Source organism: Bemisia tabaci, chromosome 9 (genome assembly GCF_918797505.1).
Source record: "Bemisia tabaci chromosome 9, PGI_BMITA_v3".
Lineage (NCBI taxonomy): Eukaryota > Metazoa > Arthropoda > Insecta > Hemiptera > Aleyrodidae > Bemisia > Bemisia tabaci.
This window is the reverse complement of record NC_092801.1, coordinates 37,100,045-37,117,215: the sequence shown is the minus strand read 5'-3', so window position 1 is coordinate 37,117,215 and position 17,171 is coordinate 37,100,045. Positions and strand designations below refer to the sequence as shown.

Sequence of the window (17,171 nt, the reverse complement as noted above, 5' to 3'; positions counted from 1 at the left end):
CTGGTAAAAATTGGCAGTAGAATCTGTGTTCCAAAATACCATAAACCTACAGCCGGCTGTAAGATTTCCAGTGGCTACTGTAGCTGGCTACACAATTTCTTATAGCCTTTTATAGCCGATGGCGATTGAGCAGCAGCCAGGCGATAAAGTGTATGCTAAACGTTACTAATTACGGATGCTAGGACTTGGTGAGTTTTTGGGCTCCTGCTATCTTTTTGGGCCGTAGTATCTTGATTTATTTTGCGAGGAACGCTCCGTACTTTTGATGGATGCCTGTCATTACTAATATATTAGAGCGCCTTCAGTTTCGTATGATACTGTGCAATACCTCTAGTGTGAAATAGTAGCTTCAAGCGCCGTAGCAGGCGGGCAGTCAGCGCGAAACGCGCATTGGCGCCTACAAACCTAACAGGGATACTTCACGCGTTACGCGATGCGTGAAGTATCCCTGTTAGGTTTGTAGGCGCCAGTGCGTCGCCGCTCCGCTTTGTGTTCGGCTCTAATATTTAATCTGGCGGAGTCAGCGTTATTCAACTCATGATTTTGAAATGTTTGCACATCCTGTATGGATGAAGCTTACACAAAGAAAAAAACTTCGTGCGTGGGACCCGAAGTTGAGGTCATATGGATCTCTGAAGTTTTCGGATCTCGTAACTAAAAACTTGAGGTCGAGCTGCCGAAGTCCGGGTCATACATCTGAAGTACTTCGATGTATACCGAAGGGTTTGGGTCACACGTCTGAAGTACTTCGGCACATACCGAAGTGCCTCGATGTCTGACCCAAACTTCGGCAGCTCGACCTCAAGTTTTCGGATGCGTGATGAGAAAACTTCAGAGATCCATATGACCTCAACTTCGGGTCCCATGCACGAAGTTTTTTCCTCCGTGTGTATTTGCAAAAACATGAAACAAAAAAGTTTACGAGTGAATCCAATGCGTTTTTTGAGAAATTTCCTATCAGAAACACCCACAGAAATTGAATTTGTGACGAAATAAACATAAACATTTGAAATTTTAGCCAACTATTTCACGTCCGATTTCTCCTATTTAGCTCGTCTCACCGTGCACCGTCCAAAACGCTCAATTTTTGGGCCCGGTGCAATCTCTCACCTTCTCATTCGCATAATTCGACTAATCCCACGACAAACTGACCCTAACTCGAAAACAAGCCCGTCGGGTCGGCCCAAGCGACAAATGCGAGCTGTCGCACTACGAAAGCCAGCCGTAAGTACATTTCCACCATGAGCCTCGCTTACCACTTACTCTTACGGTGTTCAAGGCTCACGCTACGGTCTACTTACTGCTCACTCCCACAACACGCGGAGCTCGTCCTATTTTTAGTGCGGCTTTGACCTTACCCTCCACCGCGCGCCGGGAGACAATTCGGCTTTGATAATGTACTCTCCCGCTCTGATTTATAGGGATTTTTAAACGAACCCGCGTCAAACAAATTTCTGGCCGGTTTTGAACCCCCCGCCCCCCCCTCTTCGGGGCGAGATTACCCCTCCCTTGCACCGTATTCTCGCAGTGACATTGCGTGTCTGTTCCGACTTGAGCGACATTGAGTCTTTCTCTAGGCGTCGAGCAGCATCGACAGATCAAGGCTCTGTGCAAGGGAAAAATAAACTTACGGGGGCTCAGTGTTCATCTTTAACAATTGGACGTATTTCTACCAAACAGACCTATATGAAGGTGAGAAATATGGGGTGTGCTCTAGAAAGCTGCATAGGTAGCAATGTAAAAGTGGGCGTGATTCCTTCTGAAGAATTGGAAAAGCGGGATTTTACATTCTGACAAACAGTCCTAAGTGAACTGAATGCGGAACTCATGAGCCGCGGGAGCGGCAAGAGAGGCAAGAGAGCGTTGTGGACAGGGCTCATGAGTTAAAGACACGGATCCGCGGATCGGAGTCTCCATCGTCGCCGCTGACGTCACTGGCGCTTTATTATTCTCATTCACACTTACGGCCAGAGAATTAACAAGCACACCCCATATTTCTCACCCCCACATAGGTCTGTTTGGTAGAAATACGTCCAATTTGCAATGGAAAAATACATATTTTAACGCCAAAAGCTGGCTAAGCTACTAATGGCATGGTAAATGATGAATCAAACGAGCTGAAAGTCAAAAATCAGTGGCGTGGCGTACTTTGCGATATATATCGATTGTTATGCCATTTAAACCTATGGAAAAGGATCGATAAACAGGGTGTTCGCAGCGAACACCTTAATAATCGATTCTTTACCATAGGTTTAAACGGCATAACAATCGATATATCGCAATTCACGCCACGCCACTGTCAAAAATATAATAATAATTTATTGTGCTCAACTACCTGCATGATGTTAACACAAGTTTTGTATGTAAGTGTAGTGAGTGGAGTATAATGTTAACACTTGAGTTGTATTTTCATATTTTGCTTGTTGTGTTAACATCATGTAGGTAGTCGTGCACACTGAATTATTATTTTAATTTTTGGCTTTTAGCTCGTTTGATACATCATTCACCATAGAAAATATAGGTGTGGCTGTCCGTTTTGAAAAAGAGAGCTTAGTTCACGGAACCAAATTGTCAGAGAAATGATTTTTGTCGAGTTGGGTCAAAAAATCAGATTAGATCTGTCGTTCCTTAAATAGGGAGGTGTAACTTAGCTCAAAAAAGATTGACTTAAACTATTCAATTTTTCAGAAAAATTTTGATTGTGAAATTTCTGAGGGAAAATCAGTGAAATTTTCGGTCAGCAACGTCAGATAATTTCTTGGTAAAAACAGTTTATTTGCGAGTGAAAATTTTGCAACGATGAAATTCATTTGCGTTATTATGTTTGGCAGAGACGAATTTCTCTTTACGGAAGACGCGCCAACGTCCTTAACGAATTTGAATTTAAATTGCATTTATTAAACTTTTGTATGACCAAAAAAACTCACGAATTCTTCAAATTATAATCGTATGTACGTAAATAAAATAAGTGAAAAATGAAAAGCAATTTGCAGGAGAGTTTAGAAAGTGTCATAAATAAACTGGAATCCCGAAACTTAGTAACTCAAACCTAAAAAAAATTGTCCTCGTAATGTAGGAGGGGAAAATGTATAGTATCACTATTGCGTGGCTGACTGGCAGGTGTCATTTGTGTGGATTCCAGAGCGATTCTTTTTAAAAGAGCAACAACCGAAAAAAAAAGTAAAGCCAAAGTGCATCAACAGCAGCGTTGCCTAACTTTGCAATGATGTCTGTGTTACAGTGTCATTAGACAACTTGCATAAGCACCAAATTATCCAACCGTGTGAAAGTTTACAAAAGGACAGTAAATATTTATTATGCAGGGCTCTTATCTGCATTACCTAATTTCATTGTAGGATTTGTGTGCAGTCTACATCCGTTGAAGCTTTGAGGTACGAAAAAAAGGCCGACGCTCTTGACTTCGCTTAAACTTATGCGCAATGATGCATAGACGGATTTTTCTTTTTTCTAAAATTGGCTTTTCCTGCATTTGCGCCAGGACGACACTGCTATCCGGTGATTTATAGTTTTAAAAAACAAATTATTGATAACAGAAAGTGCTAACTTGAATAGAAAAACATACCTAGTATCAAAATCTCCAGGCCAGAACTTGTAACAGTTACAGTAGGCAAGATTTGCATTCATTGCATGTAATTAGCAATCGCCGCCAAATTGCAATTTATATGGGTTGAATTAAAAAACAAAAAATTAAGCAGTAAAGGAAGAAGATAGAGGGTATTGATGATTATGTTCAGAATTCAAACATACGTCTTTTCTGCTTAAATGCACGATACCTAGCCAGCACACTCGCGCTTACATGTGGTGAGATCAGTGACCCAAGTTAGGTTTGGTTCCGATAGGCAACTAAACCGACTGGCCGGCAAAGCTGGAGGTAGCATCGGTATTTGAAGGCGCTCTATGCCGAGGTGAAGATTTAGAGATTTTTTACCAATGGAACCGTTACCATTTTTTGATTTTTTCATTTTTTGGCAGCCTCTCTTCCGTCATCCTATTAACATGACCGTACCAGACAAGCTGATTGGTCATGACTTCGGACACGATGTCACCAAAAGTTCTACACTGAAAAAAAAAGGTGCTTGAGCCAAGCCTAATAATTCTTGAATTTGCCGCCAAGAATTCGTTGTATCTCAATTATTTAAGCTGACTTTTTCTTGATACAAGCAAAATAATGCTCGGGTTAAGCGAAAAAGTTGTTTCTTTTAAACAGCAAAATATTTGATTTAATAAGAAGTACTTCTTGGCGGCAAATTAAAGATTCTTTTTTTCAGCGTACCTCAATAATTTTCAATAGATACCAATCAAAACTTTTCAGTTTCGTTAATTTAAACTATGTACACTGCAGGCATATGGAGTCATGATAAGTGTGCACATGCAATTTCAACAAACGTGAGAAGTAAAAATAAATCAATGGTTTCAGCCGTGAAAAGTTTTCTTCGCATTTTTAATATGGAAATCGACGATTTCGCATGCAACACGCGTAAGTTATGATTTGCAGCTCGAGACTGCATATATATCCACTGCTGCGCCGGAATATCATTTGCACGACTTTGATTACTCATTAGCCTCTTACTCCGAGACTGAAGAAAATAAAGACGTGACCATAATACGTCATTTGCGTTCTGCGAAAGCTTCCAGTCCATCGTTTCTTCGATGCGTTTCTGTGCGCAGTGGTGACTCTCGCAGAATCCAACCACTGTCTGCCCGCCACCTGAATGATGTAAAACAATCGATTCTCTGCCTCTTTTAGGGTCGATTTTTATAATGATTTTAAGGGTGAAAAAAGCCCTGCCTCATTTAGGATCGATTTTTATTATGGATTTAAAGGGAGGAAAAAAGTGTTACCAACTCGCAAGAGGTAGCAGTTTCTATATCCAGAAGCAGATCCAGAATTTTCGAACATAGGGGTCAGAAGAGGGGCTCAGGGGGTTCCCTCAGAAAATTTTCAAAATTTTAAGCATCGAATATGCTGTTTTAGTTAATTTCGTCATAAATAATCACCAAATATAAGCATACTTCTTCTCCTTTCCTCCGTTCCTTCCTACCTTCCTTCCTTCCTTCCTTCCTTCCTTCCTTCCTTCCTTCCTCCCTTCCTTCCTTCCTTCCCTCCTTCCTTCCTTCCTTTTACGATGTCACTCGTATGAATTAACAAATACAAAACTTGTGTTTCTAATCAAATAAACGGTGACTTTGTTCCGTATATTTATTCATTATTTTACTTTAATGTGTAAATAAAATCCGACGATTCAAGAATCGTGACCGAACTGAAAAATTGAGAGAGAGCGTCGAGATTATGTTCTTCAATCATTTTTATGCACAATTTTCCAACTCGTCGCCACCGTGTAAGACAATAAGGGAGCCAACCTGAACTTCGGAGTAAATTGAAAAATCTTAGAATGTCTCTTTGTTCGGAAAGAAGATAGGCAAAAGGAGGAAAGAGAACTTTAAGTTAAAAAGTCGTTCTCTCCAAAGAACAGAAGAGAGATAATAAGACACGAATTCTGAGTAAGTACGTGATGCAAGTAGGAAAGCGTAGTTAGATTAAGGCTCTCTTTAGTCCTTGGTCGGTCAAACCAGTTAATTTACTACAGCTAATAAGTTGAGAGTTTATTTCGGTCAGCGTTCAGTAATTCGTGGAAATAATCATATAGGTTAATGTATATTATGGTTGAGGTTATTTTACATTCTTTTAAAACCTGGTTATTAAATTCGAGCTTATCATTTAAAAGTTCAAAGCAAACTGGATCTCTAGGATCACTTCAAAAGCATTTTAGAGGCGCCCTAACGCCATTGGGCATTACCTACTTTCCTCTCCTGTTTAATTTTTCAAACAGAAAAAGATGCAACATTGAGGCTCAACATTTTGTAAGTGTATTTTTCGTAATTTAAAAAAAAATCATCAAAAATTTAACGGAGTTTTGCTGTTTAGTTTTCTGTAAAAAAAATAAACTTAAGAGAAAATTAGTGAACGTCAAACGCGGTTTGATCAATTTTAGTCAAATTAGTCCAATAAAAATAATCAACGTCTAATTTTAGTAAAGAGTGCTTTATCCACCCTCATGCAATACTAGGTTACCTACATTGTTCCAGCGCCCCCTTCCCAACTAACAGAATCCACTTTAGCGCAAAAATCACCCTAGGTTCCGGGATGCGGTTGCTAATATAATCATGTTCAGAGTGCAGTTGCATACCGCTTTGTAAGTATCGGAATTGAGAGAGGGATACATGCAGCTGTAAAAACGAATAATCTACTTTTTCCTCGATTCTATTCTCCGAACACTTCAACTATTTCATTTTCCCTTACGCAAATGCCTCTCGGTTTTCGGACACCTACGCCTGCACTCTCGCTTGGTAATTCTAGAGATGGACATTCCGATCTAAATTGCATTATTCGAATCTATATTAAAACTAGCTATTCCACGTGCACGATCCCTCTGTGCCCTGATTTCTCAGGCACGATATTGAAACATTTATTTTGCGATCAGAGTCTTTTCAAATTCATATAAATTGGTGCTCTTATTTTCACCTTTGGATGTCGCGCCTTTCTCATATTAAGTTACTGTACACTAATTTTACACATGCACACTGAAAAAAAAGTATGGTGACATTTACTATGAGTCTACTTGATTTTTTACACAGTGATACTATTTAGTGGAAATAACCAGAATTATAGTAGTATTCGCCAGAACTCTGGTGATTCTTACCATAGTATGGTAAATGCCACCATAGAGTCTGGTGTTTATTACCATATTCGTATCACTGTGTCAGAGATGGTAAAATCTACCGGCATATTTTTTTCAGTGCACCCATGTATAGGTGAACAATTTTTAATCTATGCCACTGCACTGCTGGTTTCCTATCATTGATTTACTGAGAAGCTGAACCTCGAGCCGATTTTGATACAAAACAACAATTCCGATTTGAGCAAACGAGATTTATATTTCAAGAGATGTCAGTCAAATCAGGCATTTCATCATCACGGAAAAACAACAATTGCTGCTTTAACAATTAAATTGCTGAAAAAGCGACTGCAATATTTCAACGTAGATTTCACGACACAAAAATGCTACTTTATCCACCCCCGTGGTTAAATTAGCTTACAATTAGTGGTTAAAGAAGCATTTTGTGTTCTGAAATCTACGTTGAAATATTGCAGTCACTTTTTTTTAGCAATTTAATTGTTAAATCAGCAAATTAATTTTTTCAGTGAACATTAGAATTGACAGTAGGTATTCTCTTTGTTTTAAGTGCTGCATGTTTTGCTGATTTTGAACTCAATATGGCCCAAAAAATTCCGTCCGAGATCGGTAAAAGGTCTGTAAAATAACGCAATATTTATTTCAAAATTCTGTAAATAGGCATTCTAGACTTTAACTCTCCTGTTTAAAATATGAATGGATTTTAACGCAACCGTTAACGACTCCTCACAAAATGACATGCTCAGTGAGATGAATTTTTACTTTTTCAAACGGAGAGTGAATGAAAATTGAAATTGAACAATCACCCAAAGTTGAATCGCGTTGTTACGTAGTAGTGAAGTAGTTACGGCATGTGCTTACATTATCTAAGAATAGTCAACGCCGGTTAAATTTGTTTTTTAGTTGTTCATGCAGCTATTGTACTCGGCGAGCCCTATAGCCTACGGCTAACAATAATTCTGCATTCGTCGTGGCATTCACAAGCAGACATAACTGTTCAGGTGCAAACAGGATAAAACGATGAGTTATTATTAATAGAATTATTGTGCGCTGAGGTGTTTTTCGCTCTGTGAGGATTCAATCGCAGAATCTTGAGGGTATTAAGTAGATGGATTCCCCATTCATTCATTCCGGCATGTCCTATTGTAACGTAATCAAATCGATAATTAAGGTGTTCGTTGCGATCTCCCTGATAATCGATCCTTTTCCACAGGTCTAAATGGCAGATCAATCGATATATCGCAAATCACGCCGCGCCACTGGAGATACGAAGGATACGATAGAGATACGGATATTGGAAGTCTCGCCGTCGCACAATGGAATCAGTCAATGGGAAAGGTTGGACATAATTTGGGAAATTTACAAGCTCATAACGTACTCCGTTTACAAAAAAAATTGAGGTTCAGAAAACGAGTAAACTGGAATCTTCGTAGAATTTTTTTTCAAAGCACCCGTTAAAATTTGAAAAGTGACGAATTAAACATCAAAATTTGCAGTTTTAGTAAAAAATTTCATGTCCGACCCGTCTGATCGACTCTATCCACCGTGCGTCGGTATGCAATAATGCGATTGAGGCCAGTGACTTTATCTACCTGCCGATAACCAAAAATCATGGAAATCGACCTGGTAGATCACAGGATGTACGCATGTCAAAGAATAATAACTGCATGAATCGGGGCGCTTAAAGTAAGAATGCATGCAATTTTACGGCTAGGTGCAATCAAATCATCGATTAGAACTAAACTATGTCATAAAATTGCAAACCGACCTCCAAACTTTGTTGGTTTTAGGTTCATGAGTGCTATTCTGTCGTGTTAAGGATGAACGCCGTATGAGCATTCAGACGTTGCCAAATTTCCATCGAAAAAACAGAATCAACTGAGCAAATTGTACATATTTTCCCCCAAAATTTTAAGACAATTTTGTACGCACTTAAATGTAAAATATCTGAAAATTTCTAGGAAAAATATGCTCGAATGTTGTCAAAAATACATGGTTAATCAAGGGGAATTCGGCGACTCTCGAATGTTCATACGGCGTTCTCCCTTAGTCCAGCAGTATTCCTCAGCAATGAAGGATTTCATGATTCAACGAATGGCACTTGATTATTGCTGCACTTAGTACATCTTTAAGAAGTTAAGTGCGGTCAGGACCATGCCATCACCACTCAATTAAGGCTCGCAAGTGTTTCTCGTCATTGCGCCTAACATCGCGGTGTTGCAACATTTTTGCAAACCGCGATTTAATGTGAGGCTTCCGAAACTGCCAGCGGTGAAGCCTTTATTATCCGAACGGTCTATCAAGTTTATTGGATTATATTTTATTGGATCAGAATTCGTGGGATTGGATTAGATCGGAAATAGCCATGATTCTTTCAAGGGGCTACGGTTTAGCGATGGGATTATTTTAATTGCCGTTGTCAGTCTATAAAGAGGCGATGTTTCGCGAGAGGAAACCGTCTCTCTTAAAGGAAAAGAAGTGGAGCGTATTAAGCAGAAAGGAACCAAGTCACATCCGCTATTGCCATATTCAATTGGACAATTCCATTTTTTACATGAAAACGGTTGTGCACACGGAAAAAAAAGTGTCAGGGGTTATCCCCTAAAATTGTGGTACTACCCCAATGGAGATGTTGCATGTGTGAGGAATTTGCGATTTGACTGTTGTTTCTTATGTAAAAGTTCGCGAAAAACACGAAAGTGCCACTCGTATTGGGTTTTACCGACTGGCGGAAAGGAGGAATCCATCGTTGGAATTCGGCGGATGACCCCGAAACCGCACCAATTCGGTGCTCATTCACGTTGACCGGTGCGCACAACGTAAACAAATCGGCCGCCATTTTGAAAAAAAGAGCAATGCGCAATCCATAACGCATCCCATCCTTGATTTTTCTCATTATTATTGTTATTATTTTTAAAATCACATATTCAGTGCAGTATTTCATAATAGGAAGAACTTTCTGCGGGTAATTTGATCACCATGCATAGAATCATAGGAAACGAAGCTTTTCCCACCAAACTTATATCGGAGTTAATAAATTTGCTCCAGCTCTAAAACTCTTTTTGAAGATGGCAGGCAAATCACTGCAATCTCGGTGGCAGGTCACTCATCATCTTGAGATAAAGAGCATTGATGCGGGCTTATTATTATTCAAAATTTGCTCAAGCTAAAAATAATGAGATTTATGCTGAGCGTTAACAACCACTCATTTTGGCAAATTTTTCCTCAACTGCCACCTAGGGAGTACCACTATTTTGCTGTTTTGAAAAAATGGAACAAATAATCTACCATAGAAAATAAACTTTTCCTCTAAGGTTTTTAGAAGGAAATTTTCCAGTTTGACGTATTTATGCTGCAAGAACTGTGTTGCCCTCAAAACCATGTGATGCAAACAATTAGCAGACAGGAATAATTGCAGATAATACTATCGGCATGCAACCTAGGTTGGATAGTGATCGTAGATTAAGAAGGTCATATTCTTTCTGGATATTTCATTTATAACAAACTATCTTCAGTAGATTGTAACTTAAGCCTGCAAGTCCTCATGCTATCATGAGTATTCCAAGTTGTAATTTTTGAATAAAAAATATTTCTTAATACAAAAAGAAAAAAAAAATTTACTTTGTGATAATTTCGATGCGTTCATGCCCTTAACTTGTTGAATGAACAGATAGCTGCTAATACAAAGTAGCAGCTCAATTCACAAGTTCCCACTTGAAGACAGTGCCAATGAAAAATTGTGCATCTAGGTTTGCGATGCTGCATACTTCCTGCCATTATGTATGTCCTAAATGGTAGGATTCTCAATCTCAAGCGATGATAAGTGCCCTAATTCTTCTTGTGAGAGTAAAGAATATTCTGTGAAAATTTCAAGCAATGTTCGTCCACTCCCTTTTAAGAAAATAATATTTGAGCAGAGATTTTGACTTAGGTACTGCAAACGAGATCCGCATGTGAGCAAGTTAACCGTTGATTTTTATTTTTTGTTGTTCTTTTTCTATGAGCAAGATACCCCCTCCCCCTCCTATCGGCAGTAATTTCTGTCACAGATAAGATGTAAGTAACAAATTTTAAATCGTTATTTTACTATTTTCAGTCACAAAAACCTTATTTTAACTATCACTGCTGCATTAAAAATACTCACCTGTACACAGAGAAAAAATTATCGGCACCAGTTATTCCATTTATCTAACTCCATTTTCAATTACAGCTCATGATAATCAATGAAAGCAATGTACCTAATAAGATGAATAATTCCATTCGGAGCAAATTTAAGAGTTCTTAGTGACCAAAAGAACATTTTGACAAATTCTACCTAAAATAAGTTTTTATAGCTACAGGGCGCGCATGACATAATAATTTGATGATATTTTAATACGTGGGTAAAAAATTAATTATTGCCAGCAAAAGGATGAAGCGTCATAGCTCTGTGCCCCGCTTTTCATAATTAATGCAAACAGGGATTATTCATCAGCAACACAAGTAATTGGTTTAAAAAGAAGTGAAAGAAAAGTCAGTTTAAAAGAGAAAAATATCAAGAGGGTTGAACGTAGAACCAAAATTGAAGGGCTATCTTACACTTGAGGAGAAATTAGGAACAAAACTACCGCGCAAAGCGTTTCCTCGTCAGAGAAACCGGAGTCACGCATTTGAAAATAATTAAAAATACCGCGCTTAATTTGAATTTGCCGCGCAAAATAGGTTCCGCCATCTTTGTAGGGTCACCGGTGTGCCGACCCGAAGAGCATCATTTGATGCTTTTTCGGGTCATTCTTTTGGTCAAACGTTGGCCTCTATTCCGTCAGTTTGAACGACTCCACTGGTATTCTCTGAAATTATCTCCCAAGCTCAAAAAAGCTCTTAACTTAAGGCCAAAACGGAAGGGATATCCCACGCTATCCTGAGAGTCCACCTCTACATCAAGACAAACTCTCCATGCAAAGATAGGGAGCAACTACATTAGCAAGGTTGCCGTGTTTTCAGTTTTGGAGTCCCCAAATAAAGTGGCAGCCCTGTCATTGTATTTGCTCCCTATCTTTGCATGGAGAGTTTGTTTTGATGTAGATGTGAATTCTCAGGGTAGGGCGGGATATCCCCTCCATTTTGGCCTCACTTTGAGGGCTGTTTTTGAGCTTGGGAGCTGATTTCAGAGAAAACCAGTGGCACCATCGTGTTTTTCGCGAACTTTTACATAAGAAACAGCAGTCAAATCGCAAATCCCTCACACATGCAAAATCTCCATTAGTTGGATGATATGGACATTTCTAATTAATTGTGGTAGTACCGCAAAATTTGGGTTAGTTACCTAATCTATTGGGGTACTACCATAATTACTTGGGGTGCTACCATAGTTACAAATTGGGATGCTACCACAATTAATTGGAAATGTCCATATCATCCAACAACCCCGTGCTTTTTTTCCGTGCAGATTTTTGTGCAAATTTCAGTGAATACTTCACATGGTGCGAGGCAAATTCCTTAAAATTTTCTAAGGAATCCGCGCAAACGTTTTCTCGTAAAAAGTGATACTGTCCAGTTAAATTTGGCAATAACTAATGTGGCTTGGTCTCTTTCTGCTAAACGGGGTCCAAGTCTGGGAGTCTTTTTTTAGAATGGTCGGCATGACTCCCTACTTACTTCCGTGAAAAATATTTCGGATGGGAAAATTTTCATTTCAACAAATTGAACGCTCCTCATCTTCACATTAGGAAGTGAATGAGTTGTATTTTATCAATAAATAAACCAGGTTAGACCAAAACGCACCCACTCACATTAAGTTTGAACCTAAAAAAGAGGGTTGAGGTTTTTAATCCTCCATACGATTCATTGTAAAGGGCGAGGTTCAACGACCATTTTCCACATCATGAAAATATTTTTCTAGCTTTGAATTTTGCTCAGGGGAAAATTTTGGACTCAAATACTACCCCTAACTTGCTCAGTCCAAAATGCAACTTGGTGCATTCTGTTAAACTCGGTCCAAATTTGAGAGGCACGGAGGACAAGGCGCGTAAGTGCAGTTTTTGTTATTTCGAGAAATACATATTTGAAGTTTCGAAATTACATGGATATTTATGGCAAACTTTATGTAGAAAGTTCAAACCGACTTTTTGATGCTTAAAAATTGGAATTCGGGTGCAAATTTTTCACATAATATGCATCAAGACTAGTTTTATTTGAAATCATTAATATCTCGAATTTTTCAAAAACTGCACTTATGCGCTCTGTCCTCCGATCCTCCCATTTGACTTATTAGCTATTCTCGGTAATCAACTCATTAACGAACCTATTAATAAATATCTAATGAAAATGATGACAGCTTAATCCTCGCTGTGTTTTGCCACTGATTTCGGATTAAAAGAATAAAAGCTCATATATTTTTAAGGAAGGGGCAAATCCTACTTTAAATAGATTATTCAAAAATAAGGCGTATTAAAAATGGTCATTAAGTGGTTTTTTTTTTTTTTTTTTTTTTTTTTTTTTAAACACATCAATGACGATAATACCTAACATTGAACCACTCGCCCACAGAGCCGACTACGTTCCCTGTCGCACCCATTCGTGACTGTGATCAAGACAAAGATCGCAAAGTGGTCGCCCAAGTATTTACGGATATTTATTTCGCTCATTTTCGAGATATTCTGTGAGCCAGGTGAAATAAAATACTTGACTGGCTTTAATGTTGAAGGTCTCACGGCTAACTGCCGGCCGGCATGCACTGCTTAAATGAGGTGAGGATACACGCCCATGTGTATAAGACGGGAATATTATAGGTCAGTAAAAAAAACTACTAACTTTTTAAATACCAAGTTTTCAAGTTCAATATTCATAAAATATCGCCCTCTGGAAAACTCGATGGGTGGTGTGAAATGACGCGCGCTTGCGCAAACCACCGTTTTTTCCACATTAATCTCGAGATATGAATCAGTTATAAATAATGTGCAAATTGCAGTGGTTGCTCTGCGAGGTTAACGATTACGCGAAGATGGAAGAAACCATAGCATGCACTAACGCGAGTATGTATAGACGTCATCCACTCAGCCTTAAAAAAGGTGATATCGATATTTTCATAGTCAGAAAAAAACGCGGCACTTGTTCTGTTTGCACTGTTCAGTGGTTTTTATGGTTCTTTAAAAGTCGACCGTCGAAAAACGATTCTGAGACACGCGTAGCTATAATAATCTAAAATTCAGTTTCACACTGAAAAAAAAAAAAATGCTTGAGATATTATTTTAAATTAAAGCGTCGTTTCTTGTCGGCAAAAGTTGGTTTTTCTTTTGGTTAAGGAAATGTTATTTTTCTATCGTGTTTTAAACTTAAACTTAACGATGCAGCAAAACGACGCTTCTTTAACTAAAAAAAAACTGATGTTAAAGTAAATCCGCACGAATGTAACTTTTAAAAAAAAACAGAATTTTATTGACAAGAAACGACCCTTCAAGGCAAAATAATATCTGAAGAAAATTTTATTTTAGTGCATGACTTTTTTCTTAGCAAGAACGTCGCTCCTTTGACGTAAGGCGTACCTCGATTTCCAAGTGAGCCCTATTTTACCTATAAACCCATGCTTGCTAGGGCTCAATCGTGTGGCCAGTCGAACCAGATTTAAATGATCACCAGACTTTGAAGCGCTGGGTGCAAAGAGGGCATTCTCAGTAGTATCTCAAAATCTCCGCTAACGTTTCATCCATTATAAATGAAGCAATGGGCCTGTTGCAAACTTTTGCTAGAGCAAAAATAAGAGTTGTTTCTTATAGATAATGCCTCAAAAATCACGATGAGCGCATCGGCAAAGTCTGAAATGCACTCATAACTTCACAGTCTGCGTAAGAAATTTGCGGTTTTTTGACCTTCCCGCTTCAAAAGCGATACTACGGCACAGGTGAACATTTTGTAAGAATGGTCGTTCCATCGTCGGCAATACTCATCATGGCCGACGCCAATTCGCCAAAACACGTGTGATGGGACGAGATAATACCTGAACTAGATTAGACCAGATAACAATCGGCGTGTTTTAACGTTCATGTATTCCACGCCCGAATTGATTGACCTTGAACTCTCCTCGAATTACGCGCGGAACTGCGCGCAAGCGTCGGCCATGATGAATATCGCCGACGATGGAGCGACTCCTCTAACAAAATGCTCACCTGTGCCGTAGTATCGTTTTTGAAGCGGGAAGCTTAAAAAAACGCAAATTTCTTACGCAGATTGTGAAGTTATGAGTGCATTTCAGACTTTGCCGATGCGCTCATCGTGATTTTTGAGGCATTATCTATAAGAAACAACTCTTATTTTTGCTCTAGCAAAAGTTTGCAACAGGCCCATTGAATTGTATATGTAATTTCGTTTAACTTTTACTGAATATTCCTTATGATTTCACAGTGCTGAAAACGTAAAATCTCAGAGAATTCACTCAAATAGCTCCCTCTCTGAAATAAAAATTAGCACTGAAGATTCTGAAACACCGCAACCAAGAAATGCCCTCTCTGCAGCAACTGCAGCATTTTATTTTTTCGGCGAGTCCATCGACCAACTTTTTTTTTTCTTTCTTTCTTTCACTGGAAAAAAACACATTGGACTCCAGACTTAGGCTGAAATCTAATTGAATCAAGAGTATTTTTTCTTGTCGATGTTTTTAAGAGTCTGGACTCTAGATCCAATGTGCTTTTTTTCCAGTGTTCTTTTTTTCAGGTCCAACCAATAAAAAATCGAACCACTTACTATGCCTGGTCGAGAGCTTCATCTTATCCAAACTGGTGGTCTCCCGATCGTTGTAGATGATGATGGCCGACGCATTATAGTGATAAGCGTTATCCAGCTTGACTTGGAAGTTACAAGCACCCCGCTTCACGAGCGCGATCCACTTGGTGCCCTTCGGGGGGAACTCCCCCCCATCGGAGGGCCGGAGGGGGAGCGAACACCCGGTGGTATCCCAGTCCTCCGAGTCCGAGACGAGGTGGACCAGAAGCCCTGAGGCGAAACCCACGTGGTACTCTCCGTACTTCCCCATCTCGGTTTTTTCCGTGTGCAGGAGACCTGTTTCCGGGTCCCTGTACGTGAGGTTGATGAACGCCGTCGTGTAGGAATCGGCCGTCTCCTCGAAGACGGGGTTGTATGTGTTGGAGATCATGTGGTTTGTGTGAGACCATGATGCCGAGGCGCATGTCATCAGGGGGAGGAATAGCACGGAGGCTATGTACGTCCACATTTTGAGGTTAGGAACGCGCGCACCGTCGAATAATCCAGCAGCTTCAATGTAATTGCAGAGTTGGTTCTTACTAATTTTGAGGTTAGGAATTTGCACAAACTGAAGTTGGACTGTAGCCGGGGTCGTTTCAAATCCCCACTTCGATCGTTACGCAAAGTGGTGGAAAATTGTTAGGGCTTAAGTACGGTTGATTACACTAAAGCGAATCTAAAACTAAGGACGCGGATATTACGTAAAACACGCGATTAAAAAAATACACTTACACACTTAAAACACTTGATAGTTTAAACACGCGGCAACTTTGCGAAAATTTGCCGTTTGGGTGATTGAAACCGGTTCGGGACGAAGATCGCTATTCTGAAATTACGTTCGACGGACTGGATCTCCAAAATCCAAGCTTTCGTCGAACCGAAAAGTAGAAAACTCCAGTAATTCGTAGATTTTCCGGCTTGGATTTTTAAAATTGTCAAAATTATCAGGACCTTAGTGCAGGCAATCCGGAATTCACTTGATTCGCGCACACCGCGAGGTAAAGATGCACAAAAACACTAAAATTCACGAAACAAATTTCTAAAATACACGCTTTTAACAGGCGATGAAAACACGCGTTTAAAAAACTCAATTCCCCCGAACAGTCCGTCTTAAAATCGAAAAAGCTCACTAGGTCGGAAACGGCTCAGTCCTTCCGGTCATCGGACCTTTTGGCGGGAATGGCGCGGGCCCGGAAGTGAGGGCACCGGAAACGAGGGATGGTACCGGAAACGAGGGTACCAACCGGAAACAGGGGTGGCTACCGGAAGTGAGGGTACCGGAGTCGTGGAACGGCCGGGAACACGTGTTGCGCCGGGTGCGGGTCGGGAAAACTCCACGTGACACTTCGGGAAACTCTGCTCTCGAACTTGTCTCGGGGGTTCGCGGTGACGCTTTTCGGATGCGATGCTGCGCGGAGCTCGCGACTCTCTCGCTCACGGCCGACTCGCGCGGAGGCCAGAATCGGACTTGGCGCCGGAGAGCGGGTCCGCTGCTCGCGCGCGCCGTGGGAGATGCGCGCCCCCCTCCCGCGAGCGCGCCGGCGCAGCGCGGGGGGTTCTCCCTCCCCCCCCCGCCCCCCGGGACTTGTTTCGTCGCCCGGACTGGAGGGGTCGCGGCACGCGAAGACAAGACGGAGTCCTTCCGCTGTTTTGACCCTTTTCTGGTCTAGCATGGCGTGCGGCGGTGATAAGGAGCCGGTGTGGTAGCGTTCCTGCAAG

At 40.3% G+C, this 17,171-nt stretch overlaps 1 protein-coding gene across 1 annotated transcript in view; it reads right to left on the bottom strand.

Moving 5' to 3' along the window:
* The window catches only part of gol (ring finger protein goliath), a 130,170-nt gene extending 113,234 nt beyond the window's left edge, over positions 1-16,936 (bottom strand). Inside the window, exon 1 of the mRNA XM_019050060.2 lies at positions 15,435-16,936. Within this exon, the coding sequence (XP_018905605.1) occupies positions 15,435-15,921 (487 nt within the window). The 5' untranslated portion in view covers positions 15,922-16,936. The remainder of the gene's footprint in view (positions 1-15,434) is intronic.
* Between the last annotated feature and the right edge of the window lie 235 nt (positions 16,937-17,171).